General features: G+C 31.6%; 2 protein-coding genes across 3 annotated transcripts in view; one reads left to right on the forward strand and one right to left on the reverse strand.

Moving 5' to 3' along the window:
* Positions 1 to 10,623, forward strand: LOC139516087 (potassium channel, subfamily K, member 16-like). The gene is made up of 5 exons (XM_071305937.1): positions 1 to 904; positions 4,307 to 4,468; positions 5,255 to 5,587; positions 7,410 to 7,582; positions 8,521 to 10,623. Exons 1-5 carry the CDS (start codon positions 703 to 705, stop codon positions 8,704 to 8,706), a joined length of 1,056 nt encoding a protein of 351 aa, XP_071162038.1. The 5' UTR covers positions 1 to 702; the 3' UTR covers positions 8,707 to 10,623.
* LOC139516086 (endoplasmic reticulum membrane-associated RNA degradation protein-like) overlaps positions 10,363 to 24,595 on the reverse strand; it is a 24,631-nt gene continuing 10,398 nt past the window's right edge. For both annotated transcript variants that reach the window (XM_071305936.1, XM_071305935.1), the window contains exons 13-18: positions 24,361 to 24,431; positions 20,313 to 20,450; positions 18,041 to 18,122; positions 16,736 to 16,911; positions 16,100 to 16,201; positions 10,363 to 11,586 (exon numbers count right to left, since the gene is read on the reverse strand). In XM_071305936.1, the coding sequence (XP_071162037.1) occupies positions 11,457 to 11,586; positions 16,100 to 16,201; positions 16,736 to 16,911; positions 18,041 to 18,122; positions 20,313 to 20,450; positions 24,361 to 24,431 (699 nt within the window). In that variant the 3' untranslated portion in view covers positions 10,363 to 11,456. The remainder of the gene's footprint in view (positions 11,587 to 16,099; positions 16,202 to 16,735; positions 16,912 to 18,040; positions 18,123 to 20,312; positions 20,451 to 24,360; positions 24,432 to 24,595) is intronic.

Raw genomic sequence — 24,595 nt, forward strand, 5'->3', positions numbered from 1 at the left:
GTATTAACCTAGCTATCGGCATGAGAAAGCTAGCCTACTTTAAGTGGAGAACTTTATTTCTATAATTCATTTATCTTATGGATTTGCAGTAAACGTGCATAATTTTCAGAAGAGGAGTTATATTACAGAAACGACAAATCATCTTTTCAAAGGTGGATGCAATGAAAGTCAACTTTAATGCTAGTTGTTCCGGACTACCCGAAAAGATAGTTTTGGCATGCGACTATTTGAGATGATGGATTATAATTCAACTTTGTGACATCGTATTTGTTGATCGGATAAAAAGATTTTGTGAAAACAAAATAATAAATAAAGGTTTGTCACCTCGGCACCTCAGTTCGAATGATGTTTGTGATGAGATAGATAATAAAATAATTATAGCATCTCTAATGTCCCGGAGTAAACATCCGATAATGACATTAGAGCAGGGAAGTTGACAAAATATTTACTTTTTCTTTTAATTGTAGTATTTGAACGTGATAAATTCTATTACGGATTCGACAAAACTGAAATAAACGGATTTTTTGAATAATTAAAAAACACGACGCTCAAGATTTGAGGATAGATATTTGTTTTTATAGAAAGTAAAAACAAATGTTGTACTTAAAGGTACTTAGTGCTTTATCTATGATGTGAGTATACAGAAATGAAAAATTAAAAGTTTTTGTTATTTTCCTGCGATTTTCGAGCGAAATTTGAAGTATGGTTATACCAGACACTGAGCGAAATGAGCGAAATGAGCAAAATTTAGACGACGAAGGACCGGGCTGGAAACGCATAACCCTACTTTTAGTTGTTGCCGTTTCTTACCTTTGTATTGGAGCAGCAGTGTTTCAAAAAATAGAGGGCCAACCGGAAATTCATAGACGGCATGACTTGAGAACAGCTATTCATAAGTTTTTAGGTAAGGGAAACGTATACTTTACTTAATCTTTTATCCATTCATTAAAAACAATTATTGTCATGAAGAGCTGATGCCAATTATAAATTTCTTAATAATCATGAATACCGATAATAATTGAATAATTTAAGACCTGCACGTGAAACCATAGAAGATGAAAAACACTTTCTTTCATACAGTCATAATACTTAGTATCAATATTTACGTATCCGTCTTTATTTAAGAGAAACCTATACATATATTTTCAAATCTTACTGACATTGAATAAAACACCAAATGGTCCTGATTACTCCTTTAAATCCAAGTGAAAATAAACATGTGCACGACTATTCATTTTTAATATTTTTTTTGCTGAATCTACTCATTTTTAATTTATATCTGTCAAGTACACTTGTACTTTTAAACCATGACAATAATACTTGAACCGGACGAATATTCAGGATTAGTTGGAATACCACTTCCCACATAGAAAAGATTATGACAAATATTAAGATACATGTATTTCGATTATCGACTCTATTACCTGAAATTGTTGTGAGTTTGTGATCAAATTTTTAAAATCCCTGATCCTTTAAGTGCTGGTCCAGGATTTTGAAAACGGAGAAAAAGGGATGCTGGCGAGCTAATGTTTGTAGTGATACTTGCGAAAAGTCGATGTATTTATCATGTATGACCTCCCCCCTAAATCTACCTGTATCTTTTAAACTTTCCCCAGTAAATACAAGCTCATCATCCCACCCGTTGGAAGAGTCTATATATAACATTTGATTTTGAAAAGAAGATTTTTTTGCACATTTCCATATTTTCAAAATGTTATTCAGCGCTACATGAAAGTGTTTAAGAAATTAAGATTTTGTTCACATATTACTATTACACGTTTTTTTTTACCTTTCATGGTTAAAAAACTTTGTTTTATAAATATTTGTATCTGTCTACTTGTGGTTAGGGTCAGCTGTCTTCGGGTGTTTGTGATCTGTTTAGAGATATCTCATCATATTGGTAAACTCGAATACCAGCTCAATCAACTTTTCTTACATGTTCAGCTCGAAACAAAAATTTGCAAGATAAATGAGATTTACAAAAGAGTCTGGTACTGCTTGTAGACTGTTAATCATTTTTACATGGTTATAAATGTCAATGATATTTTCGGAATAGCATTAAAGTGCTTCGGAACTGGATTTACCAGGATTGCTGAACATATAAAATGTCATTCTAGTCGTCAATAGCTACAAATTGTATTTTTAGTCTACAAGAAGGAAAATCTTCTTCGTTTTTTAGGCTAATAGTTGTAAGTTCTTTTTAGAAGGAAACAACCCACGCTGACAATAAATCCATCAAAACCTGCCTAAATGATATCGCGGTAACTTTCGCCTCGAGTGCGAGATGTCGTTTAAGTTAGGGCAAATACAAATAGTGATGGGGATAGGATGAATGTATACCATGCATACCATGTTATTATCTTGAAGAATATAGACCGCCAAAAAAAAGAGAAGAAGCTAGCCTTGTTGGTCTTGCAAAAAAAAAAACAGCCTACACAAAATCACACGACATAAAAATGTTGTTATTCAAAATTTGTTTGTAATATTTGCCACTGGACGCTGAAGATTTATTAAATCATTCAATTTAAACTGATTGTACTCAATTACAACTTTTGTATTCTTTTTCAACATACATGGATGGTTTGTTATCTGATTATTTGAAAAGTTATTATCTAAATATTATTGCTTAAAATATTTTATATAGAAAAAAAGAAGATGTGGTATGATTGCCAATGAGACAACTGTCCACAAGAGACCAAAATGACACAGACATGAACAACTATAGGTCACCTTCTACTATACGGCCTTCAACAACGAGCAACGCCCATACCGCATAGTCAGCTATAAAAGGCCACGGTGCGATATGACAATGTAAAACAATTCAAACGAGAAAACTAACGGCCTTATTTATATAAAAAAAATTAATGAAAAACAAATATGTAACACATAAACAAACGACAACCACTGAATTACAGGCTCCTGACTTGGGACAGACACATACATAAATAATATAGGCCAATTGTCAGTCCTAACATGTTTGATAGTTAATGTCCTCACATGTATTGTGAAGAAACCAATGATAGTTATATCATCGTGAAATTATTGTGATCTGCTTTATAAGCTGCAAGAATCAGAAGTTATTCTTAAAAGAATCAGCGATTGCTAAACCATGAAATTTAGGTCGCATCATACTCATTTTTGTCGAGCCTTCAACTTTACGGTCGAAAAAGCGAGACTTTAAGCGATCCTACATTCCGTCGTCGTCGTCGGCGGCGGCGTCCACAAATATTCACTCTGTGGTTAAAGTTTTTGAAATTTTATAACTTTCTTAAACCATACTGGATTTCTACCAAACTTGGACAGAAGCTTGTTTATGATCATAAGATAGTATCCAGAAGTAAATTTTGTGAAAATAAAATTCCATTTTTTCCGTATTTTACTTATAAATTCACTTAGTTTTTCTGCGGGAAAACATTACATCACTCTGTGGTTGTAGTTTTTAAAATTTTAATAACTTTTTTAAACTATCCTTGGTTTCCATATTTTACTTTAAATGGATTTTTTTTCTGCCAGAAAACAACACATTCACTCTGTGGTTAAATTTTTAAAAATTTTGATAACTTTCTTATACTATTTTTTATTTGTACTAAACTAAGACAGAAGCTTGTTTATGATCAAAAGCTAGTATCTTGAAGGAAATTTTGTTAATATTTTGTACCTGTGTATCTGTATTTTACTTATAAATGGACTTAGTTTTTCTTCCAGTTAACATTAAATCCAGTCTGCAGTTAAAGTTTTTAAAACATTTATTAGATTCATAAACTATCCAGGATTTTTTACCAAACTTGGACAGAAGCTTCCTATAATCCAAACATGGTATCAAGCGGAATATTTTTATTGATTTTTTCCCTCATTTTTGTTGATCCTGCAATTTACAGCAAAAGTAGGCGAGACACTGGGTTCCGCGGAACCCTTACAATTTTTTTATTAGTTCATAGCTTGTAGGTATTATATGAGGAAGTAAAACTGAAAATTCGTCTTATTATAAGTTCGAATGAAGCAATACCAACTGACAGTCCCGTTCCAAAATTGCTTTTCTACCTCAGGCATAAAATACCTTAGCTGGATTTGGCAAAAAATTTAGGAATTTTGGTCCTCTATGCTCTTCAACTTCGTACTTTATTTGGCCTTCTATTTTTTTTTTGGATTCGAGCGTCACTGATGAGTCTTTTGTAAACGAAACGCGCGTCTGGCGTATCTACAAAATTTAGTCCTGGTATCTATGATGAGTTTATGATGAGTTTATTTACATTACACAATCTTGGTATATAAAAAAATGCAAATATAAATCTCATTACTTTTTCAGGTAATAATACATGTGTGGATATAACAGAAATGGAAAATTTTATGTCCAAGATAGCGCTTGATTCGGATTTCGCATTACGAACTCTAAGAAATGAAACGATATCTACAAAATGGGACTTTTCTGGCTCTTTTTCGTTTGTTATAACAGTTGTGTCTACAATTGGTAAGTTATTTTTAATTCTTCAAAGGTAATTCTTATTTGTATCTTATTATGTCTGTGATTTCCCTTTAAAACTAGATAATTTTAAGTTGACACATTTAAACGCTATTTCTCATAATGTGAGATTTGTAGTCAGTAGCATTTCAGTCACCAAAAAATACCATTTGTGTTTTTTCTTCTTCATCACTGTAGATGTATAGCGTGATCGACATTTCTAGTAAAAAACAAACGATCAAACTAGTACAAGACGAAGTTTTGAACTTGCAGTAAGACGTTCATGAACGTTAGTTTCCTATATGAAGGACTCATCACGAATTTTGAGACGAAGCACAGCAGACAATGGAGATCTTTTTGTTTCCTCTCAAGTCCGTGCAGTTATTTACTAAAACGCCATATCATGTTTTCTATTTTTATTCATCAAAACAAGGAGATAATCTGTTCATTACAGAAAATGATGTAAAGAATTATGCAGTTTTAGACCAAAATTTCATGAAGTCTGCCCAAGATGATATCTTAAATCTTCTGCAGACTGCACTGACATATACTGTTTACCTACCAGGTTCTCTGTAATAAAGGAAACTGTGGGGTTTTTTTTTAAACGCGTATCAATGGAGGTGTATTCAGAAAAGATCTAAAAATAGAAGACTTGTGTGATGCAACGATATTCCATGCCTTTTGCTTATGGATTTTTTTTTTTTAATTTGATTTATTTAAACTATTTGCTGTTAATTATGCTTCGCCACTTTTGGTATTTAGAAATGTCCGTTATTAAAAAAAATATATTTGCAGGTTATGGAAACATGGCACCAAGGACGAAAGAAGGACGTTTAGCATTAGTTATATATGCCTTGTTTGGGATACCTCTGACAATGGTAGTATTAAGTTATATGGGCCAACTATTAACAAGATTGTCTACAAAAGTGAATAGATTAAAATTGTGTTCTAGAAAACCTGTTTTAAATAAAGTATTAAATATGGTTCTAATCGTATGTCTTGGATTGACTATGCTTTTCCTTGTGCCTGCTTTTATTTTTCAACAAGTAGAGAAGTGGCACTATTTAGATGGATTATACTACTGTTTTGTTACCTTGTCAACCATTGGTTTTGGAGATTACGTTGCCGGTAAGTGTTAATTTAGCAATTATATCTAAAATAGTTTGAGCTGAAGCATACGATAAAATAGGGGTACATAAAAGGCGGATAAGCAAAATCTCCAAGGAGCTGTAGACAACATTCCAACAAATTGTTACACAGAAACTAGGATCAACCAAAGCAGACACTAAACTGGCATCCTGACACAATCTAAGTGTTAGTTTAGCAATAATATCCACCTTCGTTTGATCTGAGGGAAATTTTACCTCTACTATTATAAAGAAGCTTTCCCTTGTGGTATAATTCTATGAGAGTTGTCTATGTCCCTATAGTCATGATTTGCAGATAATATTTGATATATCAAGTAATTAACAGTGAACCAGTTAACAGTAATTGAAATGCCAGAATGGGTCTCAAATCCACAAGGCACAACATGAAAGGTCTTTCTAAGATAGCAGATACACTTGTGACCCATTGTTAAAAAGGCAGATGCAGGAGGATGTCGATAGAAGCTTATAATATTTAACACAGCATAACTTTTCTTGTAGGGGTTTTACACTGCCCCCCATGAAGTAACGATGGTGTGTGTTTCAGACTATGTGTGGTTTTATTTAAAGTGTTCGTCACTGGTCTATAGTTTGTTTGTTTTCTGAACATTTATTACTGTTGGCTTTAGAGAGTTTGTCCTGGTTACTTACTTCTCTGTTTTGTTCCCAATTGTCTTCCATTAGCACTTTTGACATGAAATTTGTAGTTCAGCTCCAGCGGCACTGTACTCAAAGTCAATTTTTTAAGAAAGACAAGGTAAGGGGTTAAAAAAAATTGTCGAAGAATGACAAAAAGCAACATAACTTAAAGAAAACAAGACTAGCTGAGTGGTGCGGGTGCGGGAATTTCTCGCTACATTGAAGACCTGTTGGTGACCTTCTGCTGTTGTTTTTTTCTATGGTCGGGTTGTTGTCTCTTTGGCACATTCCCCATTTCCATTCTCAATTTTATATATGAGACACACGCGTCGACAAAATACTATACGAAAAGATGAACTGCGATTTAGAATGATTAAGCAACACGAATCCAAATAAAACTGAGGGTAGACTGCGGTGATTAGGAAGGGTAAAGCGTAAAAACTAGTCATCAAGCTTCAAATTCCTTTGAATTAATGTTTGTTGGTTTTGTTTTCATCAGTTTACAGTTGGGACATATAATAATTACGTAATGTCACTTATCTATGTCATATATCTATCTATCTTGGTATTGAATCTGAACATTAATCTAAAATAGCTATTCAAACACATTAATTTTTAATTCTAGACTTCAGAAAGATAATATTCAAACATAATCAATACATACTGAGATGTTACAGCCTGCTTTAAAACAATTGCACTTTCGATAAAGTAAAAGCGTGAAATTATCTGATGAAACACGAATTTTTCTTCAATGTCGGCCACCTTTGATTTACCACAGTTCCAACTTTTCAAAAACATCTTTTTGAATTAAAATTTCGCAGACATATTGAAAAATCTTTAGGGTTGCATTATTCGATCTTTTAAATTTTGATCATGTTTAGCTATAGTGAAGAATCTATCGTCCTGTATAATTTTATCTGTTGAAATCTGAACATTTGCAGTTATATTATATAACTGCAAATGTTCAGAACTCTATATATATCGAAGAATCTATGGTCTTGCATAACTCGATCTTTAAAATTTTGAACCTTTTCAGCTATATCTAAGAATCTATTGTCTTGCATAACTTTATCTTTAAACTATTTATTGAACATTTGCAGCTATACTATGTATCGAAGAGACGTTTGTAATGCATAGTTTTATCTTTTAACTTATTACTTTTTCAGCTATATCGGAGAACCGTCTGAGTGACAAAGGAGCTGGTGACGTGTACAGAATTGTGACTTTCGCTTGGATTTTATTTGGTTTAGCTTACGTATCTCTCATCATTAGCTATATAACCAATGTGTTTGTTAAAAGAACGGAACAAGTAGAAAAGTTCACTAAAGATGCATTAGAGGTAAACATTAAAGATTATCTAACCTCCTATACATTTCTAGGAATATGATTGGTTAAAAGCGTCCGCGTGGAGACCTTGTATATTCAATATTAGGTTAGTAGGGATACGGGGCTAATTTCTGACACGGTTATTAGTAGTATTACGCCCCCTTATTAAAACAAAACGGTACTGAGAAAAAGTCGATTATTTGTATAAATATGCGTTTTCAAATATGATTGTGCAGATGACAGCTTTTGTAATTCTTTTTATGTGCAAAGTTTAAAAATCAAGATGGTCTTTAAACACACGAGTAAAGCACGGAAAACATTTTGATTTCATGAAAATTTTACATCAAATTGCTGAAAGATATTTTAATCTTTGCTTTGAACATTCCGTGCAGGATTACAAAGTTTCTGATTTTGAATCGGATACAAACACATTCTTATGTAATAAGCCAAATATTTTATTCACATATCACGCTATTTTAGCACTATTAAGTGTAGAAAACCTGAGAATTTTATTTGTCTCAGTCAGATAAAAGCTTAGCAACGTAATGAGTGTATGATCAAAAGATACACAAAAGGAAAAGCCAATGTCATCAAGGTAAACTTTTCTGAGGGACCATCATTTTTTTTGTAATTTCATAATTTGTAAACGTGATAATTTGCTATCAATAATGTCAGTACCGGAGCACCGACTACTGAGCTGATGATACCACTGGGGATTTTGCCTGAATATGCATGGAAATATTTGCCACTGGACATTAATCAGATAACAATTAATAGACATATTGTATGCCTTAAATAACTACATTTATCTTTTAAAAGTATCAAGACTAGACACATACTTTCTGGGCTACTTCTAACCGCAACGGCAACATATAAATATGTGCATAAACTCAGGTGACATGATAATAACTCGAGAGGACAAACGTATATAATTTTTAACTTTTTTTTCAGGGAGAGATTGACAGACTTCAAGTTGAATTGAAGAAAACAAAAACTACAATGTATCAAAAAGCAAGTAGTGTGAAAACTAATGTTAAAAATAAATCCTGGGGTAAACCACAAGGTGATGCTATAAACGAAAGTAAAAATAAGACAGGTGTTCAACTTCTAAGTGTGTCAAATTTTAGGACAGTGTGATTTTATGAATATAAAGAACGGGTGTACAACTTCTTAGTGTGTCAAATTTTAAGACGGTGTAGTTTGATGAATATAAAGAACGGGTGTACAACTTTTAAGTGTGTCAAAATTTAGAACAGTCTGAATTTGATGTTGTAAAGAACATGTGAACAACTTCTATGTGTGTCAAATTTTAGGATAGTCTGATTTTGATGATACAAAGAACATGTGTACAACTTCAAAGTGTGTCAAAATTAAGAACAGTCTGAATTTGATGTTGTAAAGAACATGTGTACAACTTCTATAGTGTCAAAAGACTCATTTTAGGAGAGTCTGATGTTCATGAATATAAAAAACGTGTGTGTAACTTCAAAGTGTACCATAAGACTCATTTTAGGACATTCTGATGTTGAAGAACGTGTGCAACTTCTACATGTGTCAAATTTGAGGATAGTCAGCTTTTAATGAATATGAAGAACATGTGTGCAACTTGTACATATGTCAAATTTTAGAAAAGCCTGATTTTGAAGAACATGTGTTCAACTTTTAGTGTGTTAAATTTAAGGATAGTCTGATTAGATGAATGGCAAGAACATGTGTACAACTTTTAGTGTGTCAAATTTTAGGACGGTTTGATTTTAATGAATTTTGAAGATCATGTATTTTTCTTAGTGCGTCAAATTTTAGGATAGTCCGATTTTGTTGAATTTGAAGACAATATGTACAACTTTGAAGTGTGACATTATAGATCAATCTGTTTGGATGAATGTAAAAAACATGTGTACAACTTGTAACTGTGTTGAATTGTATGAGTCTGATCTTGATGAATGTTGGGAACATGTGTACAACTTCCAAGTATATCAAATTGTAGGACAGTTCTATAGTGTTGTCTTAATGAATGTTGGGAACACGTGTACCACTTCTAATTGTGTCAAATTGTAGGACAGTCTTAAAGTCTTATCTTGATGAATGTTGGGAACATGTGTACAACTTTAAAGTATCAGTATCAAATTGAAGGACAGTCTGCATGGATTAATGTTTAGAACATGTGTAAAACTTTTAAGTGTGTCAAAGTTTATGACAGTCTGATTTTGATGAATGTAAAGAATGTAAATTCCGATTTTATTGGGCGCAAAGAGGTGAACATATGTAAAAATAAGAGCGACACATTGTAGGATAGTTCGATTTTGATGTAACTTTGTTCAACTTCTAAATGATTCTAATTAATTCTTATTTGGATGTACAGCTTCTAACTGTGTATATTTTTTAGACCGTTTTATCTGTCCACAGATTTTTATACTCACAAAAATATACGTTTTAGCAGGTGTGCAACTACTAAGTGAATCTTCTTTGAGTTCACAAGAATATATTTTAGATGTACACGTACATACAGCAGGTGTTTAACTTTTAAATGTGCATCTTCAAGCAGTGAAACAGCAATTGTTGGCATTAATTATTGTGAAATTAATCAATTCCTCAATCATGTATGATTGGTTTTTCAAGAAGAAAATTTTAGTTCCCTTTGAATGAATTCCATATCTTTTGTATTTTTCAATGTGAAAATTCAATTTGCCAAAATTTAATTGTTCAGGTAATTAACAACTTATTTTGGATAAGGGTTTTACGTCCTTCCCAATAAAGCTACTAGGCAGTCTGGCTAATAATAATAAGTTCATATTGGCTTGTGTACTAGTATTATAAATAGATAAAAAGAACAAAGCATATTGTAAATATTAGACTTTCTTTATGAGGAATACAGAGTATCTCATACAGAAAAACAATCAACTTTTCTTAAAATATGTTTTTAAATGATTTTTTTAGGGAGATTGGGTCTATATTTTGGGCTTACTGAAGCTTGTATTCTAACAGTATTAGTTAAAGACAAGAAAAATGTAAAATTGTGTAAATGTGAGACTTTGTTTATGAATAAATGGCATTTAACTATAGTGTCTTAATCATTGTTGTGTATATATATATATCAAACAGTGAAAACACTACTAGTAGGTATTTTCAAGATAATCAGGATAGCTTTACAGGAAAAATTCCAAATGCTCTAACTGAGAATCCTTAAACTATACTACACTCAATGAAGCAACTCATAATTAATGATATTTAAGAGACATTCAAGGATAATTTGTTTCCTTATCAATATTTAGCAAGCTGAATTTTATAAAAATGGGGAATATATCAATGGGCAATCAAAAACCAAAATCAATTAATGACAAAAACTAGTCCACCAAACTACAAATTGAGTAACACATACTCCACTTTACTCCAGGGGTGAACTCAGGTGTTCTGGAAGCGTTAGCAGTAAACAGTTCCAACTCCACTATTGACTTCTATTGTGTTACTATTGCAAGTAAAAACTGCTTCAAACTTTCAATTTCAAAGTGCACAGAAATCAAAATCTACCACAGAAAATGATAATATGACTTTAACATATACATGTAGTTTATATTTAAATGGAAACATTACACAGGGTATGAATATAAAGGATTAATGCCATTGAAATGGCAATGAATGGCATTGTAATGGCATTAAAGAAAGTCAACAGGCATTATTTTGTTTTCTCATGGTTTACATTCTATCATGGAATGAATCAGGATAAAAAGAAATGCATTATCTTATCTTGAAATATCTGTTCAAAATAATGCATCTTGACAAGTGTAATTGCAATGAAAACTGTGAAACTGACTCAAGACATCACCAACTTTTGTACAAATGATCCACTAAATAATATAAGCACACATAAAAAGGAATACTCTTATATATCAAGTTATAAATTGTTTTAATTTATCCATGGTTTTAATAGACAAGTTAACACATTCCATCCATTTGTTGTTTTCAGAGTTTGTGTATGTCCGTAAATTTTCTGTGAATTGTAATACCATCTTTAAACATCTGAAAAAAAATGAAAAAAAATTGAATATACTGTAGAAACAATAATTTTCGTGTGGTTCAAATTTCGTAGTTTTGTCTCTCTATAAGATTTCATGGGGATTTAATTTTGTGTTTTCTTTAAATGTAAGTGGTATTATAAGGAAGCTAAATTTTCGTGGGGGTTTTAATTTCGTGGATATATTCTTTCTATGAAATAATTACCGAAATTAAATACTCCACGAAAATTTCTGCTTCTAAAGTATATTATTATATCACAAAATAATGTATTTACTAAATGTACTATATATTGTAGCTGACTGGAGAAGTCCAGGTGACCATAAGTTACCACTCCAGTCAGATTGATTAATCAATTGATTTGTGTTTAACATCACTATCAGCACTGTTGGATATTTCTTGTTGGCCATTTTACATTGGTGGAGGAAGTCAGAGACCCCAGAGTCAATTAAGATTGGGTTTGAAGTTTGAACCCACCTGTCATGTGCCCTACTCAAACTCACAATCTCAGTGTTGACAAGCTAGTGAAACAGTAGTTGAAACTACTTAGACCACTAAGCTGCTGAGGCCCATACTCCAGTCAGAACATAGGGCATGATATATATTAGTACAAATGAATCTGTACAAATGCAATTTTCAACCTAACATTAGATTTAGAATCACACAAACCATTATTTATAATATAAAAGAAAAATTGAAATAAAATTGAGAATGGAAATGGGGAATGTGCCAAAGAGACAACAACCCGACCATAGAAAAAAAACCACAACAGCAGAAGGTCACCAACAGGTCTTCAATGTAGCGAGAAATTCCCGCACCCGGAGGCGTCCTTCAACTGGCCCCTAAACAAATATATACTAGTTCAGTGATAATGAACGCCATACTAATTTCCAAGAATTTACACAAGAAACTAAAATTAAAATAATACAAGACTAACAAAGGCCAGAGGCTCCTGACTTGGGACAGGCGCAAAAATGCGGCGGGGTTTTGTGAGATCTCAACCCTCCCCCCTTTACCTCTAGCCAATGTAGAAAAGTAAACGCATAACAATACGCACATTAATTCAGTTCAAGAAAAGTCTGAGTCTGATGTCAGAAGATGTAACCAAAGAAAATAAACAAAATGACAATAATACATAAATAACAACAGACTACTAGCAGTTAACTGACATGCCAGCTCATGATTTCATCATATGAACATCAGGCACAATCCTTCCCTTTAGGGGTTTAGTATCATACCATCATAACATATATGAGAAGAACATAACCCGTGTCATGCCAACAACTGGTTTTTGAATAAATATGTTTAGTTCCGATGCAAAGACCCTATAAGTGAATCAATATTAACGCCAAAATATGTGTTTTTTTCCAAGTTATTTTTCCAAATTTTTTTTTTTAATAATTGTCAGCAATGCTATAAAGATTTCCAGAACAAAAATTGATGTTCTGTAACATATTTCCTAGCAATGATAAAGAAATGTTTCCTTTATGCTGATTTAACCAATTACTTTTTCTAATTATAATTTCCAATTTAATCATCGTGTGACAGAAAAATATTTGTCATGTCCTTCACGTCTTTATTATCATATTGTCATACAAGACTGAACAGACATCAGAAATAGTTAATAATTCATAAGTAATCATAATTTTAAATGGAGCTTTGAACTTACAACTTATTCATATCAATTCAAGCTAAGCATGTTTTAAATACTCCCTCTTCCAACCCCCACCCCCCAAAAAAAAAACAACAACAAAAAAAAAAACAATACAAGAATGTGTTGCTATTTGATATTATGCCCACCTCAGCGTAAAAACCTTGGTTTCATGTTATAATAAACCAACCAAATTATTTTATATTTTTCATGTTGGTACCTTTCATAGCCATTGATACAGTATGGTTTTTTTTTACCATTGTTGGAAGATTGTAGGGTTGTCTTTAATTGCTTACATTCATTCCATTTGTCTTATTTGCATTCTTACCACATCTCCTTTAATAATACTTTTATATTCGTAAAATTAGAATCAAATTAATGTCACATTACTTCATGGTGAGAAACTTATTATGAAAAGATCACCATAACATATAATCTACATGTGTACTAAGGATCAAGTTGAGTTGCTTTGTGGTGACAAGCCTTAACTTAAAATGGACAAATGGAAGGACCGAGACATCGATTGAAAACAATACTATCATAAGAGGGGTAGAGCATGAGAGGCAGAAAAAATGAATGGGATTCTTATTTCTAAAATATGTGCTTAATAGTGAGGTTGAAACTGGAAATTTTTAGTCATTCAATAATATTTTGTTTGGAAGATTATTTTCCCTATTTCATCACTTACGCTTGCAATTAAAAAATATATTATGGTTACATGGTGGAAATATTAAAATTTTTATGTACATGTATTCGTTATAGCCAAAAAATTGCTACAAGATGAAGATCACACATATCAAATAAAAACTTGCATTTATTTTGATATATCAATAAGGATTATTTTTCTTCTGATAGAGAATATTAAAGTTGCATTAATCAATTTTACAATTTGTCATTGATCAAAATTTTTCTAGTTATGTTAAAGGACATGAAAAAAACTTGCATGCAAACTTTTTTGTAAATGATCAGAGACTGTTACAGTTCTGTAATTTATATTACATAAGAGGAATTTATTTTTGCCCTTTGTAGTCCGCACTACTATCTAGTGTTTGTCAGACTTAGCTGAACCAAATGACTTAAGCCATGATAATTAATTCATAAGAAAGAATACAGTAGGATTGTAATTAAAACTTTTTTGTATTGATTTCAATGAGATATCATTTGTTTTGTGAATATTCAATGAACTTATAATGACTTTAGGTACCAGCGGTAAATATATACATGACAACAGCACGTCACAATTTGAAACACCAACACATAAATTTAATATCCATATAAATGATAAATCTGTAATAGCTCTTATTCAATTAAAATATTAATGATGTTGAACACCACTACACTAAGTAATACATTAACCCATATATTTGACATTTAGTCTAATGTTTAAAGCTCTGTTTACAGCCTTTCTAGTTATTAATAATTTCAATTCAGGAAATAATGTAATATCCATGATAATAATAATTGGGGAAAGTGTCCATGGGACACAGGATGCCCCCAATTGCATATAACATTATAAATGGACATAACTCAAGAACTGTAAAAGTGATGCTACCCTAATTTGTACTTGATATGAGTTTTGTGGTAATCAGCATTGTTTATATTTTTCATAACATTGAGTTCAGGCAAACTTAAGTCATCAATTTTTCCATTCGTAAAAGGGCATAACTCTAGAACGGTATAAGTGACGCCACCAAAATTCAAACTTGATCTGTGTTTTGTAGTAATAAGCTTAGGGCTTGCTGTAAAGAGTATCTCTCACAGCGAAGTTGGCATCTGATTGTGAGGTGTTATACATGAGTGTATTGTGTATTGGCCATCGAGCATCCTCTTGATTGAATTCGTCTAAATTACATGCCGGGACAGTCTCAAATGTCTCAAATAACATCGCTATTTGTTTGTTGGTTATATTTCCTACAACATGAGGAAGCAGATACTGCGCAAAGAAGTAATTTTCTGATGATATCAAACCCCAGTTCCATTATCATGTAGTCTATTTTTGCCCTAATTTTGTTTTCAACATGCCGATGTGCAAGCAACTGCATGTTGACTTTAAGGCAGCGACGTGCCTGTGTATAGTGTATACCTGATTACACGTTAGAAACACTAAGAACTTTCTGTATAGCCTAAAAAGAATGAATGACATTGAAAACATCAGAAAACACCTAAAACTCAAATTTCTTTAAATAAATAGCGAAATAAGACTCAAGTCCAAACTGTTGTGTTCCATCCAAATTGATTTGAATGGGATTTCCCCAACTAGAGGCTCCTAGGTATGCACATTTTAATAATTTATATACTATGACAATAGTTTATGTGCATCAGCTAATTCCCAGCATATTATTATGAATAATTTAGTTGTTATCTTCTACTGATCTACGATGGCTTCATTAACATTTAAATGCATAGTCAACGAAAAATTGACAATCGATCAATCCAAATTAGCGCAGGAGTTACCTATCTCTAGTTAATTGAGCTGCTAGCTGATTGGCTCTCTAAACCAAAAGGAAGTGATCAGAATCCAAAATTTTTGTTTTTAGCCTACTTAAAATTGTTGCCCTATCAAACAGTTAGATATATTATGGGGAGGGTCTGAATTATTGGGGTTAGTCCTTAAATAATACAAGTATGCCATTTTATGGCAAGCCGTTTGTATGCAGATTTTGGCAATTTACGAAATCAAAACTCCTAGCAACTAGAATTTTTCCTCAAACCATGAAAATGGCCACAACAATAAATGAATCTACAGTACTCAAGAATATTGTAATGGAGTACATTTTTGTAGTACAATATTTCTAAGTAAAATTGACTAGTTGAAAGAAGAAAAACGGTTATTTCATCACTGGTTTTAGTTGTTACTATATATCTTACTTTATATGTTTTTTTTCTTCCAATTTCTTTGTTTCTATTGTAACCAGGTCACATGTGGTCAACCATACAATCAAATGTACACTCTGGTGAATTATAAAACAACTGGAAGGAAATGTTATAACAACAACAGATTAGGAATTTCAATTATTTTTTAAATTAAACAAATTACAATAGAAGCACTTAATATTATTATCTGATCTTTTAGTTTAAATATCTCAGTCACCAGACTTTCTGAAAAAAAACATCAAACAGGAATAAAAAAATTCTAAAGTTAATCGAAAAAAATGGAATATGTTCAAATTACCATAGCAAAATTAAAAGTTTTTTTCTATTCAAATAAGTTCTTGATGATTTTTTAATTCAATAGCAAATATTTTCATTTCGTAAGGTTGAAAAATTTCTATTCAAATACTCTTTGATCCTTTCTGAATTAACAGCACTTTAAATTTTTAAGGTTTTATAGGCCACTACTTTTAATTGATTTCTAAAATAAAAAAAATAAAACAATAGAAATTCATTGGAGTACAACAATTCATTTGAAATTGAAAGCATAAATATCTAATTCTTGAAATTTGCAATGCAAATTATGAAACTAATTTGTCATGCCTCAGCGCTTATGGACAATAAGATACCTACCAATTAATCAACGATTGTAGATTGTTTCTTTGACGTGAACGTAATGTTTTATTTTTTAATTGTTCCTGACGTGTTTGAAGTGCTGTAAACACTTGAGTAATCACAGTTTCACATTCTGTTACAATTCTCAATAATAAATTTATAATTTCACCATCTTGATTCCCTGACCCCGAATCCTGTAAGAAGAAAAGAACATCATTTTCTAATACAAGAATTTCAAGGTTTGGCTTCATTTTTTGTGCTAATTAAATGAATAATGTTTGCAAAACAATGACTTTTGTTTTTAAATGTAATGAATGTTTTTTTTTTCTGTTTTCTACTGTAACAATGAACAGTTTGTAGCTAAAATCAAAGTACATGTACCAATATCTGTGAAAAAAGTGATAATGTAATTTGTATAAGAACAAGTTAAATTTTGAGGAAACTATATGTAACCATGGTAGCTATATCTTGTCAAAATGAGTCTATTCAGGATATAGTAAATTTTTTTAACAATAAACTACAGTTTCATGCAATTTTACTTCTTATGATGTTGACCAAAGACTCAAGCTTACAAAACAGTTTAGAACGGTTCAACTCTTTTATGAAATCATGCAGCAAGAATAAAGAGAGAAGTGGGTTAAACATCAACCTGTAATACAAAAACAAACAAAAACAAACCAAACAAGTGAAACTGTGAGCTTCTGCTCACTGATGAAACCCCCTTCCAAAAGTTCCTGATAAAAATGTGACGAAAAATTTTCAACTTGGCTATCAGGTGTAAAAATGATACAAGTGTTCGGTAAACAGGAAGTTGTCGAGTGATGAATCTGAAAAAGCATCACACAGTATAGCTGACTTATATCAAGCCTGAAACCAAATTTCAGAAATCCTGGTAGTGTAGTTCCTGAGAAAAATGTGACGAAAAATATTCATGGGACGGACAGACTGACTGACAGACTGACGGACTGACGGACTGATGGACTGACAGACAGAGGTAAAACAGTATACCCCCCTTTTTTTCAAAGCGGGGGTATAAAAACAGAAAAGATGGCTTCCCCCAAACTGTAAGGGATGGCAAAAATATATTACTTTCATGGAAAAAATTGTTCTTATATTCATTCATTTTGTTTTCAATGAAAATGCATTGTCATAATTTTGTTTAATTGCTTTAGATATGTTTCGGCCTATTAACAGTATACATTGCATATATTTACCTGGTAGAAAGTAAAAAAACCAAGTCAACAACTGGGTCAAAAATCAAGTGTCTTTAGAATATGTAAAGATCTAAATTGACATATCTTAAAATTTCAAAATTTTTCTTACCTTATATCTGAAAAGAGTTTGTATTTTTATATTTAACATTTCACCAATAAATACACTGCAATCAGCAAATGGTGAAAATACTCTGAAATAGAAAAATAGAGAATCCATTAATAACAACAAATGTGACATTTATACAAATCAAATTTTTGATTTTGGTCTGAAAAGTTTTCATACTCAACATGTGATGTTCTGAGTCATGTCAAACTAGATGTGTCAAAGCGACACGAATGGCCCTGTCCCAAAAAGTTGAAAAATCTGCAATTCCAATAACACATGTGGACACAAACATGATGGTAGTCTCACATTTAAAAAATAACCTCAAAATCTGGAGGGGTATAGAAAAAAAATCCGTATAACTTTTATTTTCAATAATTTATCAAAGTCCAAAGCCTGTAATTTCAGCAAGAAAGAGCGAAGCGGAACAAGACTTATACTTGATCTGTAACTCATCATGGGTAACTCACATATCAAATATTAGCCCAATATCTGAAGGCGTTTAGAAAAAAAGTCTGTATAACTGTGATTTTCAACAATTTCTCAAAGTTCAAAGTCTGTAATTTCAGCAAAAATTAGTGGAGGGGAACGAAACTTAAACTTGAATTGTAACTCATCATGGTTAACTCACATACCAAAAATCAGCCCAATATCTGAAAGCGTTTAGAAAAAAACTCTGTATAATGGTTTGTTGCGGAATGACAGAATGACGGAATTACGGAATTACAGAATTTCGGAATGTAGGACGACAAGGGTAAAAGACTAAAAGTATATGGAATCGACAACTTCGTTGCGGGGCCATAAAAATGAAAAAAAAAAAAAAGACAAACAACAGTCTGTAAAAGGCTCATAAAAAACTAAAGATTAGCAACATAAACCCTACCAAAAAGCCAGTGATGATTTCAAAAGCTCTGGAAGAGTGAACAAATCAGGCTTCCCATTTGGAACCCCTTGTATTGCTCATGATGATGGTAAGTACATAGATGGTGTTCGGTCTCATTTGGTTATGTCTCAGTTGAGATAACAAACACAAAAGCTCTGAAAGAGTGAATGAATCAGGCTTCCCATTTGGAACCCTTGTATTGCTCATGATGGTGGTAAGTACATAGATGGTGTTCGGTCTCATTTGGTTATGTCTCAGTTGAGATAACAAACACAAAAGCTCTGAAAGAGTGAATGAATCAGGCTTCCCATTTGGAACCCTTGTATTGCTCATGATGGTGGTAAGTACATAGATGGTGTTCGGTCTCATTTGGTTATGTCTCAGTTGAGATAACAAACACAAAAGCTCTGAAAAAGTGAATGAATCAGGCTTCCCATTTGGAACCCTTGTATTGCTCATGATGATGGTAAGTACATAGATGGTGTTCAGTCTCATTTTGTTATGTCTCAGTTGAGATAAGAAACACAAAAGCTCTGGAAGAGTGAACGAATCAGGCTTCCCATTTGGAACCCCTTGTATTGCTCATGATGATGGTAAGTACATAGATGGTGTTCAGTCTTATTTGGTTATGTCTCAGTTGAGATAAGAAACATCAACTGGAACATATCTGTCACACAAATATTTTATGACTGTTAACCAACTCATGATGACAATCTTTAACATTTCTAAGCGATGACTTAAACTTTACCATTAAAAACCCTTAGTTTAATGTTATCCTTGTATCAAAGTAGCAACACTATATCAAGGAAGTCATTATAGGAAACACAAGCTCTTCAATATTATATACAATACAACAAGGTCTAAATCATCCAGAGCCTAGAAAACTTGTAAAGTTCCAATATAAATAAATGTCTTAAAAATATCTTTTTAAAGACAATCAGATTTTAAACGGGACATGCACATGTATAGAAGAGTTCCACTTAATTTTTAATGTTGAGATCATAACCATACTTTTTCAACCTTCATCAGCGGAAATACTCAAAGATATATCATTTATTCATCATTCACGCACGAACTTGTCTCAGAAAAAAATATATCTTTGTAACTTTCAGGTATAGAGATGTGATTTTTTTCTGAAGCAAGTTCTTGTAACTTTCTGCCAGAACTTGCCATCATCTGATGTTCAGTACTTCTGTACTTTGATTAATGTTGAGATTTTAACCATACTATTTCAACCTTCATCAGCGGAAATACTCAAAGAGACATCAAAGAACATAAATAGAAATGATCACAGGAAAAGGAAATACTATATAATATATGACAAATTTTATTTCACGCTCATGTGGAGATTTCACTCAAGTTTTTCCATTCTGCGACATAATTATATATTTTTACCTGTTCAAGACTTCCTGAATTGTCTTTCTAATATTCCATTTATTACATAATAGATTGATTATAGCTGTCGTTTCTTTTGTTATTAAATCATTTTCTTGAAAATTAGAATCAATGATTTCCTTGTCATTCCAATGGGTTCTGAAAATATCAAAAGAAAATCTAATACTACAAAGAAATAAATATGGATATAAATGCTATTGGTTTAAGATGAAACTAAAGATTATTTTCGCTTTCAGATGAAATTCAAAAATTCAAACTAAGGATCAGACTTTCTACTGGGGATAAATCTCACAAAGCATAATAATTTACAAACTGAAAATTGATTTTCAAACAAAGTAGAAAGTAAATGTTTCCTCACTTTTAAAATGATTGACTGAATTCAAAAAATTTACAATCAGGCAAAATAAGTTTTTTTTTAGTCAATAAAAGCTTTTAAACAATATAATTGAATATTTCATTGCAGTGTTTGATGTCATTTCAAGCTATAAATCATTTAAATTGAACATTTTATAGCAAACAGATTTTTTTCCAAATAAAAGTGATAAAACAAAAAACTCATAAATGATAAGCAAAATAAAAAAAAGGAAACCAATTTCAGTATAAACATTGCAAACAAACATTTTAATGTTACTTCAATATTGATGTGTTGCCTTAAAAATTATGCATAAACATTCCAAAGTACAATAAAATCATTACTGAAAATTGGTTTAATTGTCAGTTTATGTTGATATAATGGTACAATGCTACATTAAGGGAGACACATTACATTTACAGATATCAGGGGATTCCATTTTTCTATTACGAGGGGCGTAAAGGGGGGTATCTGCATGGAAGAACGCGAAATAAAATGCCATTTCATGATGAACAAACAATTAAAAATTTCTTGCATGTTGATCTTTTTACCGATTTCTTCACGAAACACGGTGAATAATGAACCTTTTTCACAGCAGCACGTGAAATAAAAATGGCAAAACACGTTGAACGAAAATAACCCCTCACCACCCTCTATTACAATTGCCCCCTTGATGTATTTACATATTTTTTAAAAGGTAACACTAGTAAAATATATTGAAAATTAAGATTTTTAAACTTAACATTAAAAAAAAGAGGACAAAATGGAATAAGATAAAATATTTTCCTCCTTTAAAGTCCAGATGATTTGTATAAGCAGATGACAGGGTTATAACTGACTAGCTGGAATCCAGCTATGCTCGATGCATATATCAGCAGTTTTATTCAGCACATTTATTATCTTTTGTGTTACTATTTTTTTTAAACAATCATATATATCATATTAAGAGGGCTATACACATAATTCAGACAGAGAATATAAAAAGAGGATGTGGTATGATGCCAATGAGACAACACTCCACAAGAGACCAAATAACACAGAAATTAACAACTATAGGTCACTGTACAGCCTTCAACAATGAGCAAAGCCCATACCACATGGTCTGCTATAAAAGGCCCAGGAAAGACTAGATGCTTGATAGACATAAAAGCTGTTGGCTTTTTTATTAAGCAAAGAGACATGATAACTCAATAATTTGTTTTTCTTGAGTTTATTCTACGTGCAAATTTAACATTTTAATTTTTAATTTCTAGATTTACTTTATGTTTCTAGGTCTGTTTTTCCTGTGCATAATAAAAAGGATTTATTGAATTCGAAAACCCACTTTAATTACAATATAGAAAAGGTTGGCGGTTTTCTTTTGGGACCCTGGTTTCCTCCACCAAATATTTTTATTGATCGCCATGAAATAGTACAAAAGTGTTGAAAGTGGTGTTGAACACCAATCAATCAATCAATCAACCACAGCATCATCAATAAACTGTGAATTCTGATGTACTGCTGAAAAATGATTTGCGTATATTCTTTTTCAGCAAAACTTCAGATTTCACAGTGTCATTGTTTTGGTTAAAAAAATAACGACCATCTTTTTAAAAAAAAATTTGCAATTCAGCATTGGAAAATAATCTTGGGACTCTAACAGTTTTAATATTTCAAGCTACTTTTCATGCATAATTCTAATCAAATATAAAGTTGTTTCCCACATGTTGAGACAATTTCCTGGTTTGAAATGGAAATAAAAAAAGAAGACAAAAAGTAAATTCTTTAAATCCCAAAAGCTTTGATGCCATAGAAACTTGAGGAATGTAATTTTTTTTAATTTTCTAAAAATTAATTGCTTTAGTGCATTAATAACAGCTGTTCTGATGAGTATATTAATAGTTCAATTTTTTTTAACATTACTTAATACTGTGTAAAATGTTCATGCAAATTTAGAATGCAGGAGTATTACATTTATCATATCTATTAAATCTTTGAAATGTATTTCTCCAGCAATACAACATAAAGCCATTATTGAATAATAGAAATTTAATATCAAATTAACATATCCCCAATGAAATGAAATGGTGTACACATTATGATTAATTATCAAACACCCAGTAAAAAAGACTTATATCTATCATCTAATTAGCCATTACGGTTTTTGTTCTTCTGCATAATCAAATTCATAACAAAGAAACCTCCAATGGTAGTTTTGCAGGATAAAACACAACATGTATTTTATCATTCATTATTTAAGAATTAAAAAAAAAGGTTTATAAATTATTCTTTAACATCCAAAATTCGAAGATAAACAAATAACAGATCCATGAAAATTGGATGTTTTTCATGCTGTAAAATTTTCATAATATTAAATGAAACATACATCTTCCCTAACAGAACTTTCAGATTTGATCAAAAAGAACTTTTAAGAACTTTTATTTCATCAATTAAATTTTACAAAAAATTAGCATCTGACTTTAAGAACTTCTATATTTGATCGACAAAATTTTATGAAACTTTGGCATACGACTTGAACTTTTATATTTGATTGACTATATTTTAAAAAAAAAAGGGCATATGACTTTAAGAACTTTTATCTTTTGACAACTAAATTTAGTAATACTTTGGAATTTGACTAGGAACTTAAGCAAATATGCCAATCCCTTGTCATTGCCTCAATATAGGTGCAACATCACTAATTTGGGCCGGGCTAGAAAGCACATACCAGAAAGTAATACATATCTAACACAAAATAGTCCCTACGCATGAGTGTAACTTTCTAAACATGTAGAATATATATGTTTTTTTTTGGTATCAAATGAGAGCTGAATGACTGGTGATCATTGTAGAACACTTTTTGACTCATAATTTTGGATATTTAAAAAACTGCACCAAATTTTAAAAAGAAGGTACATTTTGCCTGTTTGTCATGTGTAGGTATATCCGAAATTATGGGAATCAGTTCTTTCTTATATGCCATTAAAGGTATGTTGATTTTTTCAGTACAAGGCACTGTAAAGTGTAGCTTTGACATGCAATGAATGTCACTTTATTTGAACTTAAAATGAAAAAGCTGGGTCTGCTTGAAATAGAGGAATTTAATATAGAAAGCAAAGGGGCCATGAATTAGTGGTGTACTTCCTTTTCTGTCGGTGGGGCTTAAATTAATCATAAATTAATTTTCTAGATGTCAGTAATATGTTAATTTTATGTTAGTAGCTATATATTTTTCATAAAATAACCACAAAGACTCGTTAAAAAACAACTGCAAGCTCATGGAACATTTTTGTGGTAGGGTTGGTGTATCTCAATCTCAAGATTTCGGATTAGTGTTTTTGCATTCTGTCTTTCTTTAACTTGTTGTATTCTACAGCCCACACTAAATTTGGAATGCTTGTCAAAATTCTTTAAAGCCTAGTTGATCCATTTATTTAAAACAACCCTGTTACCATAAGAGTTGATACACTGTCTCTCAAGTGGGTCTCATTGGGGTCTAAGCATGACGCAGGATTGCTGATTTTTTGTAAGCGTGACACGTGAAAGTCAAATTATTGTGTCGTGAAAACGGGAAATGAGGTCTTGCGGGATCCGGGAAATGATAAAAAAATTGAGAATTGCTTATGTACATAGTGTAAGCGGGATACAGGAATCTGACAATACAGTAAGTGGGATCCGAGATCAGAACCCCCCATTGAGACCCCTCTCAATCATTACCTCTGATCTAAGGTGTAAGTATATTCTATATGTTTATTAAATTGTCCTGCAATCTTTGTTACTTCCTTGATCTAAAAAAAATAAATAAGTGCATACAGATAATATACTTATATCATGAATATATAGTATTATTTGTATGTAGTGATTCCTCATATTACATTTATTAAATATTATATATCTCTCAGCAGCTCAAATACAGCAATAACTAAAAGACGACATCAAAAGTTCAATGTAG

This window comes from Mytilus edulis, chromosome 3, assembly GCF_963676685.1.
Source record: "Mytilus edulis chromosome 3, xbMytEdul2.2, whole genome shotgun sequence".
Taxonomy (NCBI): Eukaryota; Metazoa; Mollusca; class Bivalvia; order Mytilida; family Mytilidae; genus Mytilus; species Mytilus edulis.

Excerpts from the sequence above, each read along its gene's own strand:
- LOC139516087 (XM_071305937.1), top strand. The coding sequence starts at position 703 with ATGGTTATACCAGACACTGAGCGAAATGAGCGAAATGAGCAAAATTTA. Across the intron at positions 905-4,306 it reads AGCTATTCATAAGTTTTTAG|GTAATAATACATGTGTGGAT; the intron begins GTAAGGGAAACG and ends TTACTTTTTCAG. Across the intron at positions 5,588-7,409 it reads TTTTGGAGATTACGTTGCCG|CTATATCGGAGAACCGTCTG; the intron begins GTAAGTGTTAAT and ends TTACTTTTTCAG.